Source organism: Vombatus ursinus, unplaced genomic scaffold (assembly GCF_900497805.2).
Source record: "Vombatus ursinus unplaced genomic scaffold, bare-nosed wombat genome assembly UNPS02014789.1, whole genome shotgun sequence".
NCBI lineage: Eukaryota > Metazoa > Chordata > Mammalia > Diprotodontia > Vombatidae > Vombatus > Vombatus ursinus.
The window spans coordinates 3,272,558-3,289,497 of NW_020954567.1; the positions used below are offsets into that span (position 1 = coordinate 3,272,558).

At 40.7% G+C, this 16,940-nt stretch overlaps 1 protein-coding gene across 2 annotated transcripts in view; it reads left to right on the forward strand.

Annotated features, from left to right (window-relative positions):
- Positions 1-546: 546 nt before the first annotated feature.
- The window catches only part of PBX1 (PBX homeobox 1), a 327,785-nt gene continuing 311,391 nt past the window's right edge, over positions 547-16,940 (forward strand). For both annotated transcript variants that reach the window (XM_027868534.1, XM_027868536.1), the window contains exons 1-2: positions 547-1,183; positions 4,522-4,595. In XM_027868534.1, coding sequence (XP_027724335.1) covers positions 993-1,183; positions 4,522-4,595 — 265 coding nt within the window. In that variant the 5' untranslated portion in view covers positions 547-992. The remainder of the gene's footprint in view (positions 1,184-4,521; positions 4,596-16,940) is intronic.

Here is a 16,940-nt window from a genome sequence, read left to right on the forward strand (position 1 = left end):
CCGGAGACTTGGTTGTAAGCTCAGCCTCCTTTACAGCCCACCTCTGAACTCTGATTGACAGAGTGCTGGGTGAGGAGGAGGAGAAGGAGGACGAGGAGGAGGTGATGTGAGGAAAGTAGGGAGGAGGAGGGCTCGTCTTTTCTCAGATGGCCAATCAGAGCAGGGGGGCGGGGACCCAGTCTCCCTCCTCCCCTCCTTCTCTCCTCCTCTGCCTCCCAGCTTCCCCGCCTCCCCCCCTCCCCTTTTCCCCTCCACCCCCTCCCCACTCCTCCTTCTCCTCCTCCTCCTCCTCCTTCTCCTCCTCCTCCTCCTCTCCGGCTGTGGTTTTTCTGTGTCAGTTTCAGGAGTCCTGAGCTTGAGCTAAACAAAAGCAGGAGGCAGAAGGGGCTGCTGGAGTTTGCAGAGACACGGAGAGGAAGGGAGGCTCTCTCTGCTTTGCCTGCTGCCGCTGCTGGGGGAGATCTGGCTTTTGCAACAGCCCACCCCCTTTGAGATCACTCTGGCTGGGGGTGGGGGTGGGGGGTGGCGGGGGGTGGGGGGGAAAGTTTGCATTGCAATCCCCCTGCCTTCCTCTCTTTTCTCCAGATCAATGCATATTTGCAAAAGGATTAAGCCACAGATTTAAGCTCCGAGAGCCCATTTCTGCTTTGCAAAGGAGCCAGGACTAAAAACAACCCAAAATCTAGCTCTGATTTCTTTTCACCAAGTGGGAAGGTGGTTTATTTTTCTTGCTTTTTGGAGTCAACACCCTTCCTCATCAGCCCTCATCCCCACCCTCACCCTGCAACCCTTTCACGCCCCCCCTTCCTCTCCCCACTCCCCATCCTCCCACCATCCTCTAAAAGAGGCAAAGGGATTTTTTTTTTGGTTCCCCCCCACCCGCTTTATTCTGAAAAGGATTTGGAGACAGCTTGAACGATAAAAAGCCTTGGTAGTTCCAAGGAGCCGAGCAGAGGAGAAGAGGAGGAAACGGGCTGCTGTTGCCTTTGGAGATGGATGATCAGCCCAGGTTGATGCATTCCCATGCTGGGGTGGGGATGGCAGGACACCCCGGCCTGTCCCAACACTTGCAGGATGGGGCTGGAGGGACTGAGGGGGAGGGAGGGAGAAAGCAGGACATTGGAGACATTTTACAGCAAATTATGACCATCACAGACCAGAGTTTGGACGAGGCGCAGGCCAGGTGAGATTGAGGCTTTTCTTTTTCATTTCTTGGGTGGTTTTATTTGTTTGTTTATTTTTTTTTCCTTCGGGGAGGGGGCATGGGGAACAATGGGATTTGAATCACTACAGCTCATTCTTTTTCGGGTTATTTCTTTTCCCGTTTTGTGGAGCAACTACATGGCGGAGGAGTAAGATTTGCAGGAGTGTTGTTATTGAAAGTGTAATCGTCCATGCCGTGATGTGTCTGTATACATATTATCTGTGTGTGTATGTATGTGAACACATAAACCAAGGCACACAGAGAATGTTGCCAGCTGATCACACCACGGCCCTCAGCACTTTTTACTGCCTTTAAAAAAAGTCACACACAGAAGGCAGAATTGTCAAGTTTGGAACAGCATTCCCCATCTTCCTGTGGGGTCCCCCCCACATTACAGGACAACATGTCCCAAGAACACTTTTATTTGCTAAATTATAAGTTGTCTAATTCAGATCTTTTTGATTTTCTTTAATGACTCAAGGGAGGAAAAAAAAATTTCTAATTTCCATGTTCTCTTTTCCTTCCCTTCCCCCCACGACCTCCCTTCTGTGTGTGGAACAGGGTATTTCTTTGTCAGTAGTTGTCAGCTATCCAGAGAATATTTTGCATATACTTAATGCTCTCTCTCTTAAGGGGGAAAATGGGCCGTGGAAAGGAGAAAAATGGAATTTTGCTTGTAGATATGTTGATCAGCTTTCTAAGAGTCAGGAAAAAATCAGTTGGGTTTTGAATTCTAATTTGGGTCAGTTTCCTAAGCTGCACTGACATAAACCAGCTATGTATGTTACTCAAAAAAAAAAAAAAAAAAGGCACAGAAATCAAGATTGCTCTTGCCTCGCTATCTCCTTCAGGAGTACCTGAAGGTAGGATGCTAGAAATCATATCTGAGACCGTGGTTGAATTATCTGTATGTCGACTCCACGGGGCTTGAGGATGTTCCTTGAGGAAATATAATGAGCAAAAGTGCAGTTTTTCAACTTAAACCAGTGCCAAGGAATTGGTATTTCTTATGTTGGCATTTTAGGAAACTGGATTTCAAAATAAAAACACAGAATGCCCAACATCCCGGACCAAAAGCTTTCCCTTCCCAAACTGCTGGGGAAAAAACCCCCAAACAAAATAAAGAAGTCTAATTTCTACTTATGTCTGTGGGATTGTCCAGCCTTGAAAAGCAGAATCAATCACAGAAGTATCCCCCCTTTTTTTAACTTTGGAAACCTTTAGAAGAATTTGTCCTTAAAAAAAGAAAAAGAGCAAACCTCAAATCACTTGGTTATTTTGAGGCTTTATTACATGCTGTTTTGACAAAGTGAGAATTTTGAAATGATAGCTGGAGAAGAAACAGCAAAAAACATAGATTGAATGAATTATTATATTATTTTAGGTGCCAGCACATGCAACACGTAACTCAGAAGTAGAGGTATAGAGAGGCTGTTGAGAAGTTGGGAAGGTTTAAAGACCCTTTTCCAAATATAAAAGGAGTGATGGGGGGGTATAGTTCTCTAGAATTCATTGGTGCCTTTTATAATTTTATGATCTGAAGAAAAGATGGTAGGGGTGGCAAGAATTCTCACTATCATTTATACTCAGAGCTGAACAAATTGTTTCATTACATTGTTTCAGAAAAACACACATACCAATAAACTATTAAGTTTGAGGTGGGGAAGAAAGGAGATGAGTGGATACTATACATCTTTCTGATCTTCCCATCCTGTGTATATATGTATGTAAGTAAATAGGAAAAAAAAAACAACTCATCTTGGAGTTCACCACTTTCATTGAACTAAATAGTGCAAGAGAGATTAGACCTGCTGTTGGGATGGGGAAAAAAAATCCCTCTCCCCTTCTCTACCCCCTTCCCCTAATCAAGTAGGCAAGGTGTATAAATGCCAACCCTTTAAAACTATGCAGTTATTTTTGTTTGTATTCAGATACCTATACGATTAAAAACATTTTGTAGAAACAAACGAAAAGGCTTTGATACCAGCAGAAAGACACACTCACTCTTTCCCTTCCCTCAACCCCCCATTAAGAAGAGGTTGTTGAAATTGCTACCTTACTACTTCCTACTTGGTTGCTAAGCATAAGGTGTGTCTTTAGTAAATAGTATAAATTGTGTCCAGTTTTCCTTTTTCTCATTCATTCTTTGACCAAGGGCATTTATTACTTGTGAAATATGTAGAATAGGTAGTATATTTCTTAGGTACAAAGGCATATGCCCATTTGGATACTTTCACAGTCTGACTGTGGGACTTCTGTACAGTGAATATACAACGTGCTTCTGGGTTCTTTTCCCTAGGAGGAAAGAGTTGATTTAATCAAATATCTATTTTTTAACTTTCAAAGGGATTAAAAAAAATAGCATGTGTTTTGAGTGCCAGAGGCTTACATTAATCTTTAGGTGTTAATTTTGGTTGGTAAACAGAAATCTCTGAATTCATGGGCCGGCTATGCTGTATTTTGTTTTCACTAAAAAAATCCTTCTGCTATTAGTAATTACATAGAAAAATAGAGAGAAAAGGTATTGTTTTAATCCTCAAGTTCATACTGAGCATAAAAACAACCAAGCAAAGAACCAGTCCACAAGGCAGAATTGGTTCTTTTTTTTCCCCCAATATGTTCAAGGTCCTAATTGTAAATAATTGAATTTCAACACCTGCAAATAAGCTGTGTGTGCACAAGAGGTATAATGTGAACATAGAGAAATGAATTTATTCCCCATATGTGTATGTTTGCCCCTGGCAATGCATTTCCATAGTCTTTAACTTGGGGACTGAAATTTTATAAATTGACAGTTCTGCTCAGAAGACCTTTCAAGCATCTTATGTTTATGAGGATATGGGGGGAGGGGGTGTCTGCAGAATGAATTTGAACACACGGATGAATTCAATTTGGAAAGAAAAAGAAAGACCTTAAAGCTGTGGATGTTGAATAAGAAGTAGAGCTTGGGCAGGGTTATTAACCCATACATTTGGCTTTGCCTGTGTTAATTGTCCTCTGTAGAAGTATTGGTTTAGGAAGGCCACTTTATTGCAACTGCTTTTTAAAAACTATTCATAAACAGGGATAATTTAGGTTCATTCTGTTCTGTAGTTAAGCCCCCTCCTTTCCCTCTCTTAATTAACATGATTTCTTTTTCCATGGTGGGACTCTGTACATTAAGTAATAAAAACAATTGGAGCATACCACAGAGTTATGCTTAGGATATAATTTTGGCTAAACGTTTGGAATTTTTCTTTCCCCCTGTGCATTATCAGCAATTTGATCTTAAAGTTCACCTAAAGCTGCCGTTCTATAATGTTGTTTCTTTCTTACAGGAAACATGCTTTAAACTGCCACAGAATGAAGCCTGCCTTGTTTAATGTGTTGTGCGAAATCAAAGAAAAAACAGGTAGGGATGGGTTTCTAGCCTTTTAAGCATTTTCTTTCTTTCTTTGGCCAAATGGCATCGCTAACCTCTTGCCCTCTGATAGAGGCAATCTTATTTTCTCTTAAAAAAAAAGTTTTTTTAAAATGAATCAGAGTTATCTAGCACATTTTATTTAAGTACTAGAATTCCAGAATAAAGGATGTGAACAGGGCACTGTTGTTTTCCAAATTAACCCTATTTTTCAACATATAGCAATATCCCTGGACTGCCTGTAGAAAAAGAAAAGCACCAGATTTGCATAGAGAGTGAGCTTGTAGCTTTCAACTGTGAAAACCTTCTCTCTCTCTCTCTCTCTCTCTCTCTCTCTCTCTCTCTCTCTCTCTCTCTCTCCCCCTCTCCCTCTCTCCCTCTCCCCAACCCCCCCACCCCAGTTCCTCTGGCTTTCTTGAAATTGGGGCTAAAATATAAGTCCTGAGGGGGGAAAATGTATTAAAATGGCGAGTCTTCTGGAGAAAGACATTCTGAAAGTGAAAGTCCATTTCCTGGGGAAAGCATATTTTGATTGATAGTAAAATATATCTTATTAAGAATAAGGGTGCTTTTAAAGTTTTTCTTTAACTCCTTTCTCCTAATTAAAAGGCCTAAATCAGCTGCTTACTGGGAAAGCCAACCCAGGGTGTCTTGTCAAATCTCTCTGAAGAAACCTTAATATCGGATTAGGTGATTGGTTAGTTTAGGGTAGTATCATTTTATGGCAGGGAGATTCTTGGATTTAGGAGGACATAATGACACAAGAGTACTTATTCTGTTGTTTTCCTACTTTCTAGACCTCAAACCTTGGACTAACAGCACTTATAGCGCATCCCAGGAGGGTATTTAAATTTTAAAAGCAACAATTAAAAAATAGCAGGCATCAATCAGAGGTGTTCTTAAACAACAGATGCTAGGGGAGGGCATTTAGCAAAATACTATTGTTTGTTTATTTCAGTCCTTTGATTTTCCAAGGTGGGCAAATGCCTATCTTGGAGGACCAAGGAATTAAGGAGACAGCTGGAAAACTGGGAATGGGGGGTGGGGAGGAACTGAAGGGTCAGGTATGGAAAAGAAGAGGCCCCTCTTCTTTGACCTGACTCTCTCATTTTAGTGCAGTGCAAAGTACCTGACATTTTATTTATTTATATATTTTTACAACAAGGAGCATAACAGTCAATAATTCATATCTAAACCATATAAGCAAGGGCATGACATGAATGAAAGTGACAATAAATATGATTGCATGCCCAGTTGATATACATTGATAGTTACACATAAAAGGCGGGGGCGAATAGAGGGAGGGCACCCAGGGTAGCTTTCTTTTGAGCGCTTCATCCCCATGCCCTTCCTTAAATAAATAAATAAATGCTTCAAAGTGTGAGAAACTGATTAGAAATGTGATTACTTGACTCTTGAAGTATATATAAAATGACGACAGCCCTTTGTTGAATGTTATTTGTGCAGCTCGTAACCTAGACAAAGCACCTAAACAGTGACATTCAACCCGCTTGAGTCCTTAAGCTTGCATTGCCAAAGTCTAACCTTATTGGGAAGCTGTTAATTACATTACTCTAGAGACTATGTAATAGATTATATAGATTGTGTATACACATTTCAAAGCAGTTTTTTTGGGGGGGGGCAGTGGTGGCTAACATGCCTCATACTCTGAATTTATTTCCTGATAGTGAAGAGAAAAATACCGAAGTTTATATGTTGCTGACTTTTTCTTCTTCCTGTTTTTTTCTTCTTCATTATTTTTCCCTCTTTCCTCTATATCTGCCTTGATAATATTTGTTTTGAATATTTGAGCCATTGATACTCATTTCCCTCAAAAGAAAATCAAAACTGGATCCTATTCCCAGCTGATTTTTTCTCTGAAGATGCAAAACCAAAAACCAGCGGCATAAAGTTGTATGTGATGAGGCTGTCTGAAGAGTGTATAGTTTTTGAAGATACTACATTACATTTCCGGGCCAAGATGCAAGTCAGAACCCTTAGACTTTTCATAGTGATGAAGGTGTTTAATTCTAGTCTTCTAATTAAAGCCTTTTTGAGACAGTAGGTCAAAGTTAGATAGTGTAGTTTAAGATCCACTACAGGTATTTTTTTTCTTTAATATTGGTTGTCTCTTTAATATTGGCTGTAATATCATGTTAAGAAGTCACTATATTCATGAGAATAAAAATCTCCAAGACATCATTTAGGGCTGGAGTCAATTGAAAAAAAAAAAAAGATGCCTTGTAAACATATTTGTGGTTTTAGAAAAAAAAAGATCTGCTTAAAATAAGATTTATCTTTTCTTCAGGTTAAAATAAAAATAAAATTATTTCTGAAAGCATGTGAGTTGTAAAAGGTAGGAACTATTGGTCATGGTGAGTTAGCATTACTGAAGAGGAAGTAAATGTAAAGACAGATTCCGGGATAAGGGAATGCTCTGGGCAAAACTAAAAATTTAGACTTTTTTTTTGTTGGCTTGTGAAGGGCCAGGATGGGGAGGGTAGAGGTGCCATAGCAGTGGGAAATAGGTAGACCCTAGTGGTATGTGACTGTTCCATAGTAAGGTAGGAGTTGTCTATGATGTCTTGAAAAGAACCTCTCCAATTCCAGAACATGATTAGTACGTGACTCGAGCTGCTGTAGACTCCCTGATGTGATGGCATATCTTTCATGGGGTTAATGTGTCGGAGAAACATAAAATGTCTGTAAAGTTGCCCAAGCGTTCTTTTCGACACAGAGATGCCGAAGCAATCCTGTTAGCGCACTCATTCCTTCGTTGTTTGGGGGGCCCTTGTTGGCATTACTTTTACCCTCATTTCCCTTAGGGGAACATTTTGGTGCTTCTATCTTGTGGGCTATAGAGTGGCTGGGTGTTGAGTTGGTTTTCTTTGTCAATCTAAAGTTTTGATATTTGTCTTTGCCTGGGCCAAATTCCTGAACTTGGATTATTGTTAGGAGAAGAGCACAGTAGTCATGATACTGATTTATTCCTTTGTGCTATTTTTAGGTTTTTTTTTTTTTGGAGGTTTGGGAGGTAGAGAGGAAAACTCACTCACATTGACTTAAATGCCTTTTAGAACTTTAAAAAACAACAATTAGGCAGAACTGTCTAAATTACAACTGATTGATCGGTATTTAAGACCGAAATCACTGTGGGCCTATTTAAAAAAAAAAAATATTATGTGAGACTCTTTGCTTCAGGGTGCGGGTAGATTGTTATGATGCCCTTTTTTTCTCTTTAATAAGGATTAAAACACACTAACAAAAACATTTGTTTGACAAGCTGTTAAAAAACAAAACAAAACTGTGTCAGCCTGTATTTCAGCTGCGTGCATTTTATACTATTTTCTCATTGTGGAAACCCATAAGAGAGACAGAATACAGGATATGGGACCATTTAATATGACTTTGCCTTTGGTTCTAAGAACTATTCCTTGTCATCTGACATATTAGCGGTAGGATCAGAGGTAGGAGGGAGAAAGTGGGGGGTGGGGGGAGAGGAGAAAGCGTCAAACAAATTCCATTTCTTAAAAAGACCTTGAATAATTTTTTTCTCCTGAATATCCTGTTATTTGTCTTCTTTATCAAAATCGTGGAGGTTTTAAAAGTAGGAAAAACACTCAAAATTTTTTGGGTGCAGTTTACTAAGCAGAATATTTATAGCTGGCAATGAATAGCTGCAATTGTTGTGAATAGTTTTTAATTTTAGAACATAATAGCTATATCTGGCACTTTGCAGCCCTTTTTCCTCTGTACATTATCTGCATCGAAGTTAAATCAAATCATTGGAGGAGGTAAAAAAAAATTTTTCCTTAACACCCCTTTGTTCTCTTTCTTTCTTTTTCTCTCTGTGTTCAATTAACACCCCCATCAGAGAACTGTAGTGTTTTTTAAAAAAAATGCCTAGTACCGTATTTCACTTCTGACACCCTCCCTTATTATTCTCGCCTGCCTTTTCTTTTTAAAATGGCAATTACATTATGGGATTTCTCTCTTCCCCCCCCCTCTTTAAAGCACTGGAGGATTGTGTGTGTGTGTGTGTGTGTGTGTGTGTGTGTGTTAATGTCTGTGTGTGTCTGTGTGTAGGTGCATTGGGGGTATTGTGGAGGGAAGCTATATATTGCAAAGGAAACGTATCTGATGGTTTGGGGCCTTGCGCAGGGGACAGAGAAATAACTTCAAATGATCTAAAGTGCTCTCTGATCAGATTCCTTCTGGGAGTCAAGGTGGCGGGAGTGACTTTTCTGAGACACTTGTCTTTAGCAGGCAAATGCTAGCTTAGCTTTTTTTTCTTCTGATGAGAAAGCTTAAGGAGGCACTGTCAAATCCCATGGATTTATAAAAATATATGTTATCATTTTTAGAGAAGAAAGAATGGAAGTTATAAGAACAAAGTTTCACTCTAACACTTTGTGCAAAAAATATGTTTTTAATGGAGAGGTAGAACGATTGGGGAGTATATTATTTATTAGAAATATCAATTCCAGCAGCAGAGCTACGGTGGTGGGACAGACTGGGGAACATGGAGTAAGATGAGTTTATCACAGGCTATTTCTCAGTAAACCTTTCGGGCAGGGTGTCTATATAACGAATTTTGAGAGATGGGTTGAGCAAGGCAAAGGGAGAGAAAAGGATTGTGACTACAGTTATCGGTAACTCTCTGAAGGTTCATGGTGTCAGAAATGTCCTGGCTATAGTCAGTTCCAGAAATATAGGACTTATGTGTTTTGGGGCAGTTGGGGCGGGACTGAGAAAGCAGAGATTGAAGGCAAAATGAAGGAAGTGGAATTGGATATGTAAGAAGTACGTGTGTGTGTGTGTGTGTGTGTGTGTGTGTGTGTGTGTGTGTGTGTGGAGATACAGGGTTTGGTTTGGCTATTGTATCCCTTGCCTCTGGGGCACCGAGCTGGACAGATAGTCACAGGGCTACCCGGAATGACTACGGGTATCTTCTTGCCCTCACTGAGGAGGAAGGAATATGGGCTACAGCTCTGGATGGGCTGAGGGTGGCATTGCCTGCTTGTATAATTACAGCTCTCTGCTGGTACTCAGGCTCTTTCTACTGTTGTTTGCTGCTGTGGCATGCATGGCCGCAGCTGCCTCTATCTGTAGTCTATGTCCTTGTTGAAGACTTTATTTTTGTTTCAAAAGAAATCTACAAACAAACAAAACAAAACTCAGAACTCATTCAAATTAAGGAGGATTTATTTTTTCCCCCATATTTAAAATATAATACTGGTTTCTTTAAGGGACCTGGGTTCTTAAAATCATTGTTGGGAAATCTTGTTTTTACCTTTAGGTTCCATCTTTTTTTAGATGATTTCTGCTGTGTTGAGAACTTACTCAGGCAGGCTCTAACCTACAGCTTTGGTGTTTTGATTTTTGTTTTTGTTTTATTATTTGTTTTTTTTTTTTAAGCATCAGTCTAAGAGTCCAAAGGCCAGAGTTCTGACTTGGATTCAGCCAGTTCCGTTTCATGTGTGGTTCTGTGACCCTGGGCATGACATCTCACATGTTGGAGCTCCTCAATTCAGCGCAGGTCCTGTGAGGATAATTTCCCCCGACATTCTCCCCCTCAGCCTACCAAGAGGGGTGTGGTGACAGTTAATGAATGCAGCAATTGATAAACAAAAACTGGTAGAGAATTAATGAGATGTTTGCAAAGAGCTTTGAATTCTCTGGTCTTTATAAACAAAGTATGCCATAATAGTTGTATGAAGGTAATAATATCAGGGCACATGGCCTATTCTGTTTTACATAGAGTTGTGATGGTTAACTCTTTTGGGACAGGTGGTTGCCTTTTAATTAGCATTAGTAAATATTGAATGGTAGTGTTTCAATATCTATTCCATAGAAGATTACTATGGATCCAATATTGGCCCTCTCTGCACCTGACTGGTTTCCTTGATTGGTGCTGGCCTATTGCAATCCTGAAAATAGACTCTGTTGTTTATTGGTGAGAAGGATGTAATTAGGTCCTGAAGCCCATCTTCTGGATTATAACAGTAGCTTGTTGAAGGTCAACCAATATAGCTAGCTACCTCTTAATTATCCATGGTAATGAGAGACAAGAATGGACATTGATAATTCAGTAACTGCTTTTTAATCCATGGTTTGAATGTTATCTTTTGCTGAATCTTTTATCAGAAATGCCAAAAAGCAATATATTGGATTTGAGATTTTCTTCCTTTTATTTTTCCTATTCTCTATCTCTTGGAGGTGCTAATGAGCAGTGTGTAGACCTGTCTGGGAGGGTAGAAGGCACTTGAGAGAGAAAGTAGAAAAGGACAACAAGGAAGGATAACAAAGGTCTGGCACATTCCTCAAATGGAGCAATAACCTTTGAAAATCTAGAGCTGAATGTATTGCCAATTGCATTTTTTCTTTAGCTCCAGAGACGGACTCAGGCATTGTGTATGAAGTTGAAAGCGCTATGTCTTTGAGATCAAAAACCCATGGCTATGGAAAGCAGGAATCACACACATAGTGAGCTGTCATAGGATAATCACTTGGACCTGTCATCTTGTGTCCCTTACTTTAGGAAAAATGTTATCCTGAGCCTAAGCAAAAAGCACTGGACACAGGTCTGGGGGGCTCTAGGCAGAATTGTAAAGTAGAGGAAATGTTGATCTTTGGAACCCTCAGCCACCCTTTTCTTTGAGCTCCGAATCTTTCAGTGACATCCTTTCTCTTTTTTCCCCCCTCATGCATCCAGTACACTCATGCTGGGGTTCTTTTCTCTCTTTCTGCCTTTCCCCAACAAAACTTGCTTTCAAAATCTGGTAAACTTATTTACACTGAAGCATAAATGAATGATAAGTTTTAATATGCTACCTCTTGGGTGGCATATTTACATTTTAATAGGGGACAAAGTCTTATTACAAAGAAATAAGTCTTTAATTAGCAGAATTTCTACTAAAAGAGAACAGGGATTTTCTTTTTTTTAGGGGGCAGTGGTGAAGGGAGGTATGCACATTGGAAGGCCTTCTGGGCATGTCTGATCCCCTACTTGGTGTGTTACTGTTTAATATGGCAGGTCGAGGTTCATCAGCCCTATCTCCCTAACTTCCCATTCCACTGGGGTGCTGCTGGGCCCTTACCCCTGTCTCTAAAAGGTTGTCAGCATGAGGAAAGAAAAAAAAAAAGGATCGTCAACAGCAGCTTTGCTAGGAAAGTCCTTGGAACTCAAAGAAAAGAACACCAGACTGGTTGCAAAATGGGCCAATCCTCAATTTGGCATCAATTAGGCCCCCAATTTACCCTTGCACTCTGGCTGGCTCTTTAAACTAGGACAAAGCAGTCCTGCTGTGGGAGCCTCCCTGTTCCCCAGCCTTTCCTTTCCCAATACAAAAATTTGGTTTAAGAGTTATGTGGTGGTTACAATTTTCAGAGTAATAGAAATGTCTAATATTATTTTATGGTCATTATTACCATGTTCTACAGTAAAACTGCACAAAGCGTGTTTTGAGGTGGGGATTAGGAATGTCTTACCCTTCTTTCTCCCTTTGTCTATTTTTCTGTTTTCTTGAATCTTCCTCCTCATGGATTGTTTTCTTGGCCTTAATAAAACCTGGGGAGTCCCGAAAAAAGGGCACGCTATTTGGGTGCTGCCATCTTGCCTGTTAGGATAAAAGCACATGGAAGCAAATGCAGTGAACTCTATGCAAAGTCCTTGGCTTAGGGGAGAGGGAATCCAGGTTGGGGAACTTCTGACACATACTTTTTGATTCTTAATTTCTTCTCCTCCTCCTCCTCCTCCTTCTTCTTCTTCTCTTTCTCCTCCTCCTCCTCCTCCTTCTTCTCCTCCTCCTCCCAACCCTCTACTTTTTTCTAGATTGGCATGTGAAAATGGCTGTAATTGTATTGAAGCTCTGGGATGCATTGTTCATCATGAACCTTCTAAGACGATCTTAGGTGTGCCCCCGGCATTCCATTTAATTTAGTTGATTCTATGAGTCAAAGAAAAATAATGCTTGCTTATCTGTGTTTCATGTCTATCCAGTTCTAGACTGGAGATCTCTCTTGTTTTTTTTTTCTTTGTTTTTGGTGAGGCAATCGGGGTTAAGTGACTTGACCAGGGTCACACAGCTAGTAAGTGTCAAGTGTCTGAGGCTGGATTTGAACTGAGATCCTCCTGACTCCAAGGCCTGAGCTCTATCCACAGCACCACCTAGCTGCCCCTGGAGATCATTTTTGAAAATTGAAGTGTAGTAGCAGGTTTGGGAAACAGTAGGTCTTAGTAGATAGATAGATGATAGATGGGTAGATGGATGGATAGAGAGATAGATGGATGGATGGATGGATGGATGGATGGATGATAGAACTCTTATTGGTGAAGAAATAGGGCCTGCCATTGGGAGTTAGAAGATTTGGGCTTGTTTTTTGTAGTACAAACTTTGTGGGTGACCTTTGAGAAGTTATTCTGCAGTTCTCCGTCTCATTCACTCAGCCGTAAAATGGAAATAATACTTGTCTTTGTGAAGCTTGTGCACAATTTAGTGTAATAATTACATCAGAGGGTCCTGGCTGTGTGTGTGTGTGTGTGTGTGTATGTGTGTGAGAGAGAGAGAGAGAGAGAGAGAAAGAGAGAGATAAAGAGAGAGAGAGAGTGAGAGTTCTTGGGTAACTTTTGAACCTCCACTGCCTTAGTTCTTGACGTGTCTTCCAGCTCTGACATTCTATTGACTTGGCTTCCTTAAAATATGGTAGTCAGTAGATGAGATTAGAAAGTTAGAGTTTATCTCATGCTTTGCGCTGGGGTAGAAAGCAATATGTTAACCTGGTGGTCCTGTGCTGTTTAGGGCAGAGGAGGATGAATGTGGTGTTTCATTTTTCTCTGTAGCTCAGGGTTTTTCTACAGTTTTTTTTTTAAATTAGCCAATTTGAGTCTTGGAGTGTTTGTTATTCCAACAGATACACTCTGTAATTGTCATTGTTACTTGACTTGAAACTCTGTGCCTCTGTCTTTTATTGATAACAAGAAAAGCTTCCCAAAAACTATAGGGATGAGCCTGAGGAAGTACCTGCACATGAACGTGACTTCCACCCACGGCTACTATGAGAAACCACGTTGGGTGTGTGTGTGTGTGTGTGTGTGTGTGTGTGACCTCTGAGAATTTTTCATTGGAAGGCATTTAGTCAAGACCCATGTACATATATTAAAAATATTTAAAAACAAAGGTCAAGGTATCAGGACTGCAGCCTCCTCTTTGCATAGGGCTTCCTTACCTCCAACATCTATAACCCTTAACCCTTTTGCTGAGTGCAGTATCAGGATGGTGGTGGGTGTCAGGGTGCTGTGGGCAGTGCAGGGGTATAAATTACAGGGGCTGGAGATGTCAGGACATTGTGTGATGAATAAATTCAAGCATTTTAGTCATGAGGCCAATTAGGGAAGGAGGGAGAAACTAAGAGGTAAAGGGGGAAAGTAAGGGTTCTGAGTTAGGGAGGAAAAGTGATAGGGGAGTAGACTGGAAAGGGTTAAGGGAAACTAAGCTAAGTGGAAGCTTAGGTAAGTTAAAAAAGTTAAAAAAAGAAGGTAAGTGGATGAACATGGCAGCAAGTCACATGACCTTGGGCTAATAAGTGAGGCCTCCTTTTTAGACAGGATAATAACGCAGGGAGCTGGGCCTTGGTAGACAGGCGTCTTAGTACCCCCGCAGTGCACTCTGTACAATTAGCCTTTCAGAAGTGGGGGCTGGAGGAGGGAGGGCAGAAACCCCCATATCAAATCTGTTTACTTAACCACAGGGCTGATTTACATGTCATACATGACATAAAAATAATGCGCAGCCCACCTCTTGTCCCCCTCCCCCTACATCTCCCCAATGTGGTCTCCCTTCCTCACATAGAGCCTCCCCCTTCCTGTCTGTCCCCTCCCACTTAAGTAAGAGAAATTGCTCCATAAATTAGAGTGGAGTGAAGAGAATGTCAAGGACCACCAGTGTGTGGGCAGAGGACACATGGACACCGTCTATATGGGCAGGCAGTCTCACTCCCCAGCTTCTCATCTCGAGGTCAGGCTTCTTTGTCAGCGGGATTTCTCAGAGGCGGGATAAGAGTTTTCTTTCTCTGTTGTGTTTTTTCTAATTTCCCCATTCATCGATGGTGCCTCTGTCTCCTTTCTGAAGGATCCTACTGAGCCCTGGGGCACCATGCCATAGACTAGTGCCTCTGGATCTGGCCCCCTGGGTATTTCTTCCCTCTCCCCTTCCCCATCCTTTATTAGACTCCCCCGCCACAGCTGACCCCTGTTGTCCCTCTCCTTGAAGCTTTCTTCTGCTCTGAGGGTGGTAAAGGGAGAAGATTCCCCTGAGAGAAAATATACAGAAGCCACAATGCTTTATTAAAAACTTCCTAATATGGACTTCAGTTGTGACTAGCATGGCCTCTCTGTGGCCTGCATGGGAGCCGCCGCTGCCCGTCCTCCTCAGGGGACTGACGCAGCCTCAGTTCCACTCTGCACTGACTTTCCCCGTATGCAAGGGCCCATGCAGTGCAGACCTGAGTGGTGGCTGTTGAGTGTACAGGAGTGAAATCCACAAGGCAGAATGTGAGTGTCTGTTGCAGGTTCTTTCTCCCTAGGCTCTGCGGTTCTGTATTAAATGAATCAAATACTTTATAATCCAAAGTCCCTGGAGAAACCTTACCCTCTTCCCCTGGCTCCATTCCTACAGAGGGCGGCAGCAGCAGCAGCAGTCTTCATGTCATCTTTCCTCTGGAGAGATTTTTTTAACCCAAAGAACCTTGGCTTACTTTAAACAACGCTGACATTTGTTTTTGTTAAGCTTGGTCTGATTTCTTTAACATTTGAAACAGGTTTGAGTTCTGCAAACATACCCAGTTCTTCCATGGCCGCTTTCTCCGTCTCAGAGAAATAACTAGAGGGGCCTCTAATCTGCCTTATTTTTACAAGAGTCTTGGGAAAATGGATAACCATTAAAAAAAAAAAATTCCCCGTCATAGTTGTCTTATTATACCCTGCTTGCTGGAGCCACGTCAGGAAGGGGCCATCATCATACACATAACTAACCTGTATTGCTTTATTTTATTTTTTTTTTTACTTGCAAACCTACACTGGAAATGGTGGTCCCAATTTTTATTATTATAATTGTTATTAATTACTACGACTGCTACTGCTATTGCCACTACTATTTTTGCTGCTGCTGCTATTAAATATATATTACTGTGTTTCATTGTTACTTTACAGGGCTGGTTGATGGGGTACAACATTATACTTTTTGTAAACTTCCCAGTAGCTGGATGTTAAGGCAGTTAAATGTCATAGTGAATAGAGCACTGGACGTGGAGTCAGGAAGACCTGAGTTCAAATTTCACCTCAGGTGCTAACTAACTGTGTGACCCAGGGAAAGTCACTTTAATCTCTGTCTGCCTCAGTTACCTCATCTGTAAAATGGGAATAATAATAACATCTACCTTATAGGGTTGTTATGAAGATAACATTTATAAATGCTAGTTGTCATCATTATTATTATGAGGATGAGGTTGAGGATCAAAAAACAAAACCTGACTAATGCCAGCAATATATATAATAAGCATATATACGCATATATACATATACATACACATACAATTGAGGGCGTCTCCTCTCTAGATTTGCACCAATCTTTGATCCTAAGGCCAAAGAATTGAGATCATTATTAATTCTGGATCAGTTTCTCACCTCCAGTAACTTTGGGAGAGAATTACAGGGTTATTATGCAGATGGAAATGGAGATAATAATAACATCTGCTTCACAGGATTGTTGTGAGCATAAAATAATATTTATAAATGCTAGTTATTATTATTATAATTCTTCTTATTATTATTATGGAGAGATGAGGGTCAGGAAAGCTAACTATTGGCATCACCACATACGTATACCTCAATTGAAAGCTGTAGATTTGTACTATCACAATCTTTGATCCTAAGGCTGAAGAACTGAAATCATTAATTCTGTATCAGTTTCTCACTGCTGTTATCCCTAGGAGAACACTAGAGGGCTATCATGTAGATGGAAAGAGTGCTGAATTTGTAATTAGAAGATCTGAGTTCAAATTCCAGATCTAATGCTTACTGCCTTTTTGGTCTTGGGCAATGCACTTAATTTCTCAGGACCTCAGTTTCTTCATCTGTGAAATGGGGGGGATTAGAACAGATGACCTCTAACATTCTTTCTGGTTTTAAAGATATGTGCTTATGATTCTAAGAGTGGACATGACATATTTTTCTTTAGATAGATAGTAGTAATGATAAAGTCACAACAATGATAAGTAATCTTACAGAAAATAATCTTCCAGTTTTCCCATTTTGGTAAATCTTCTCATCTGCTTTAA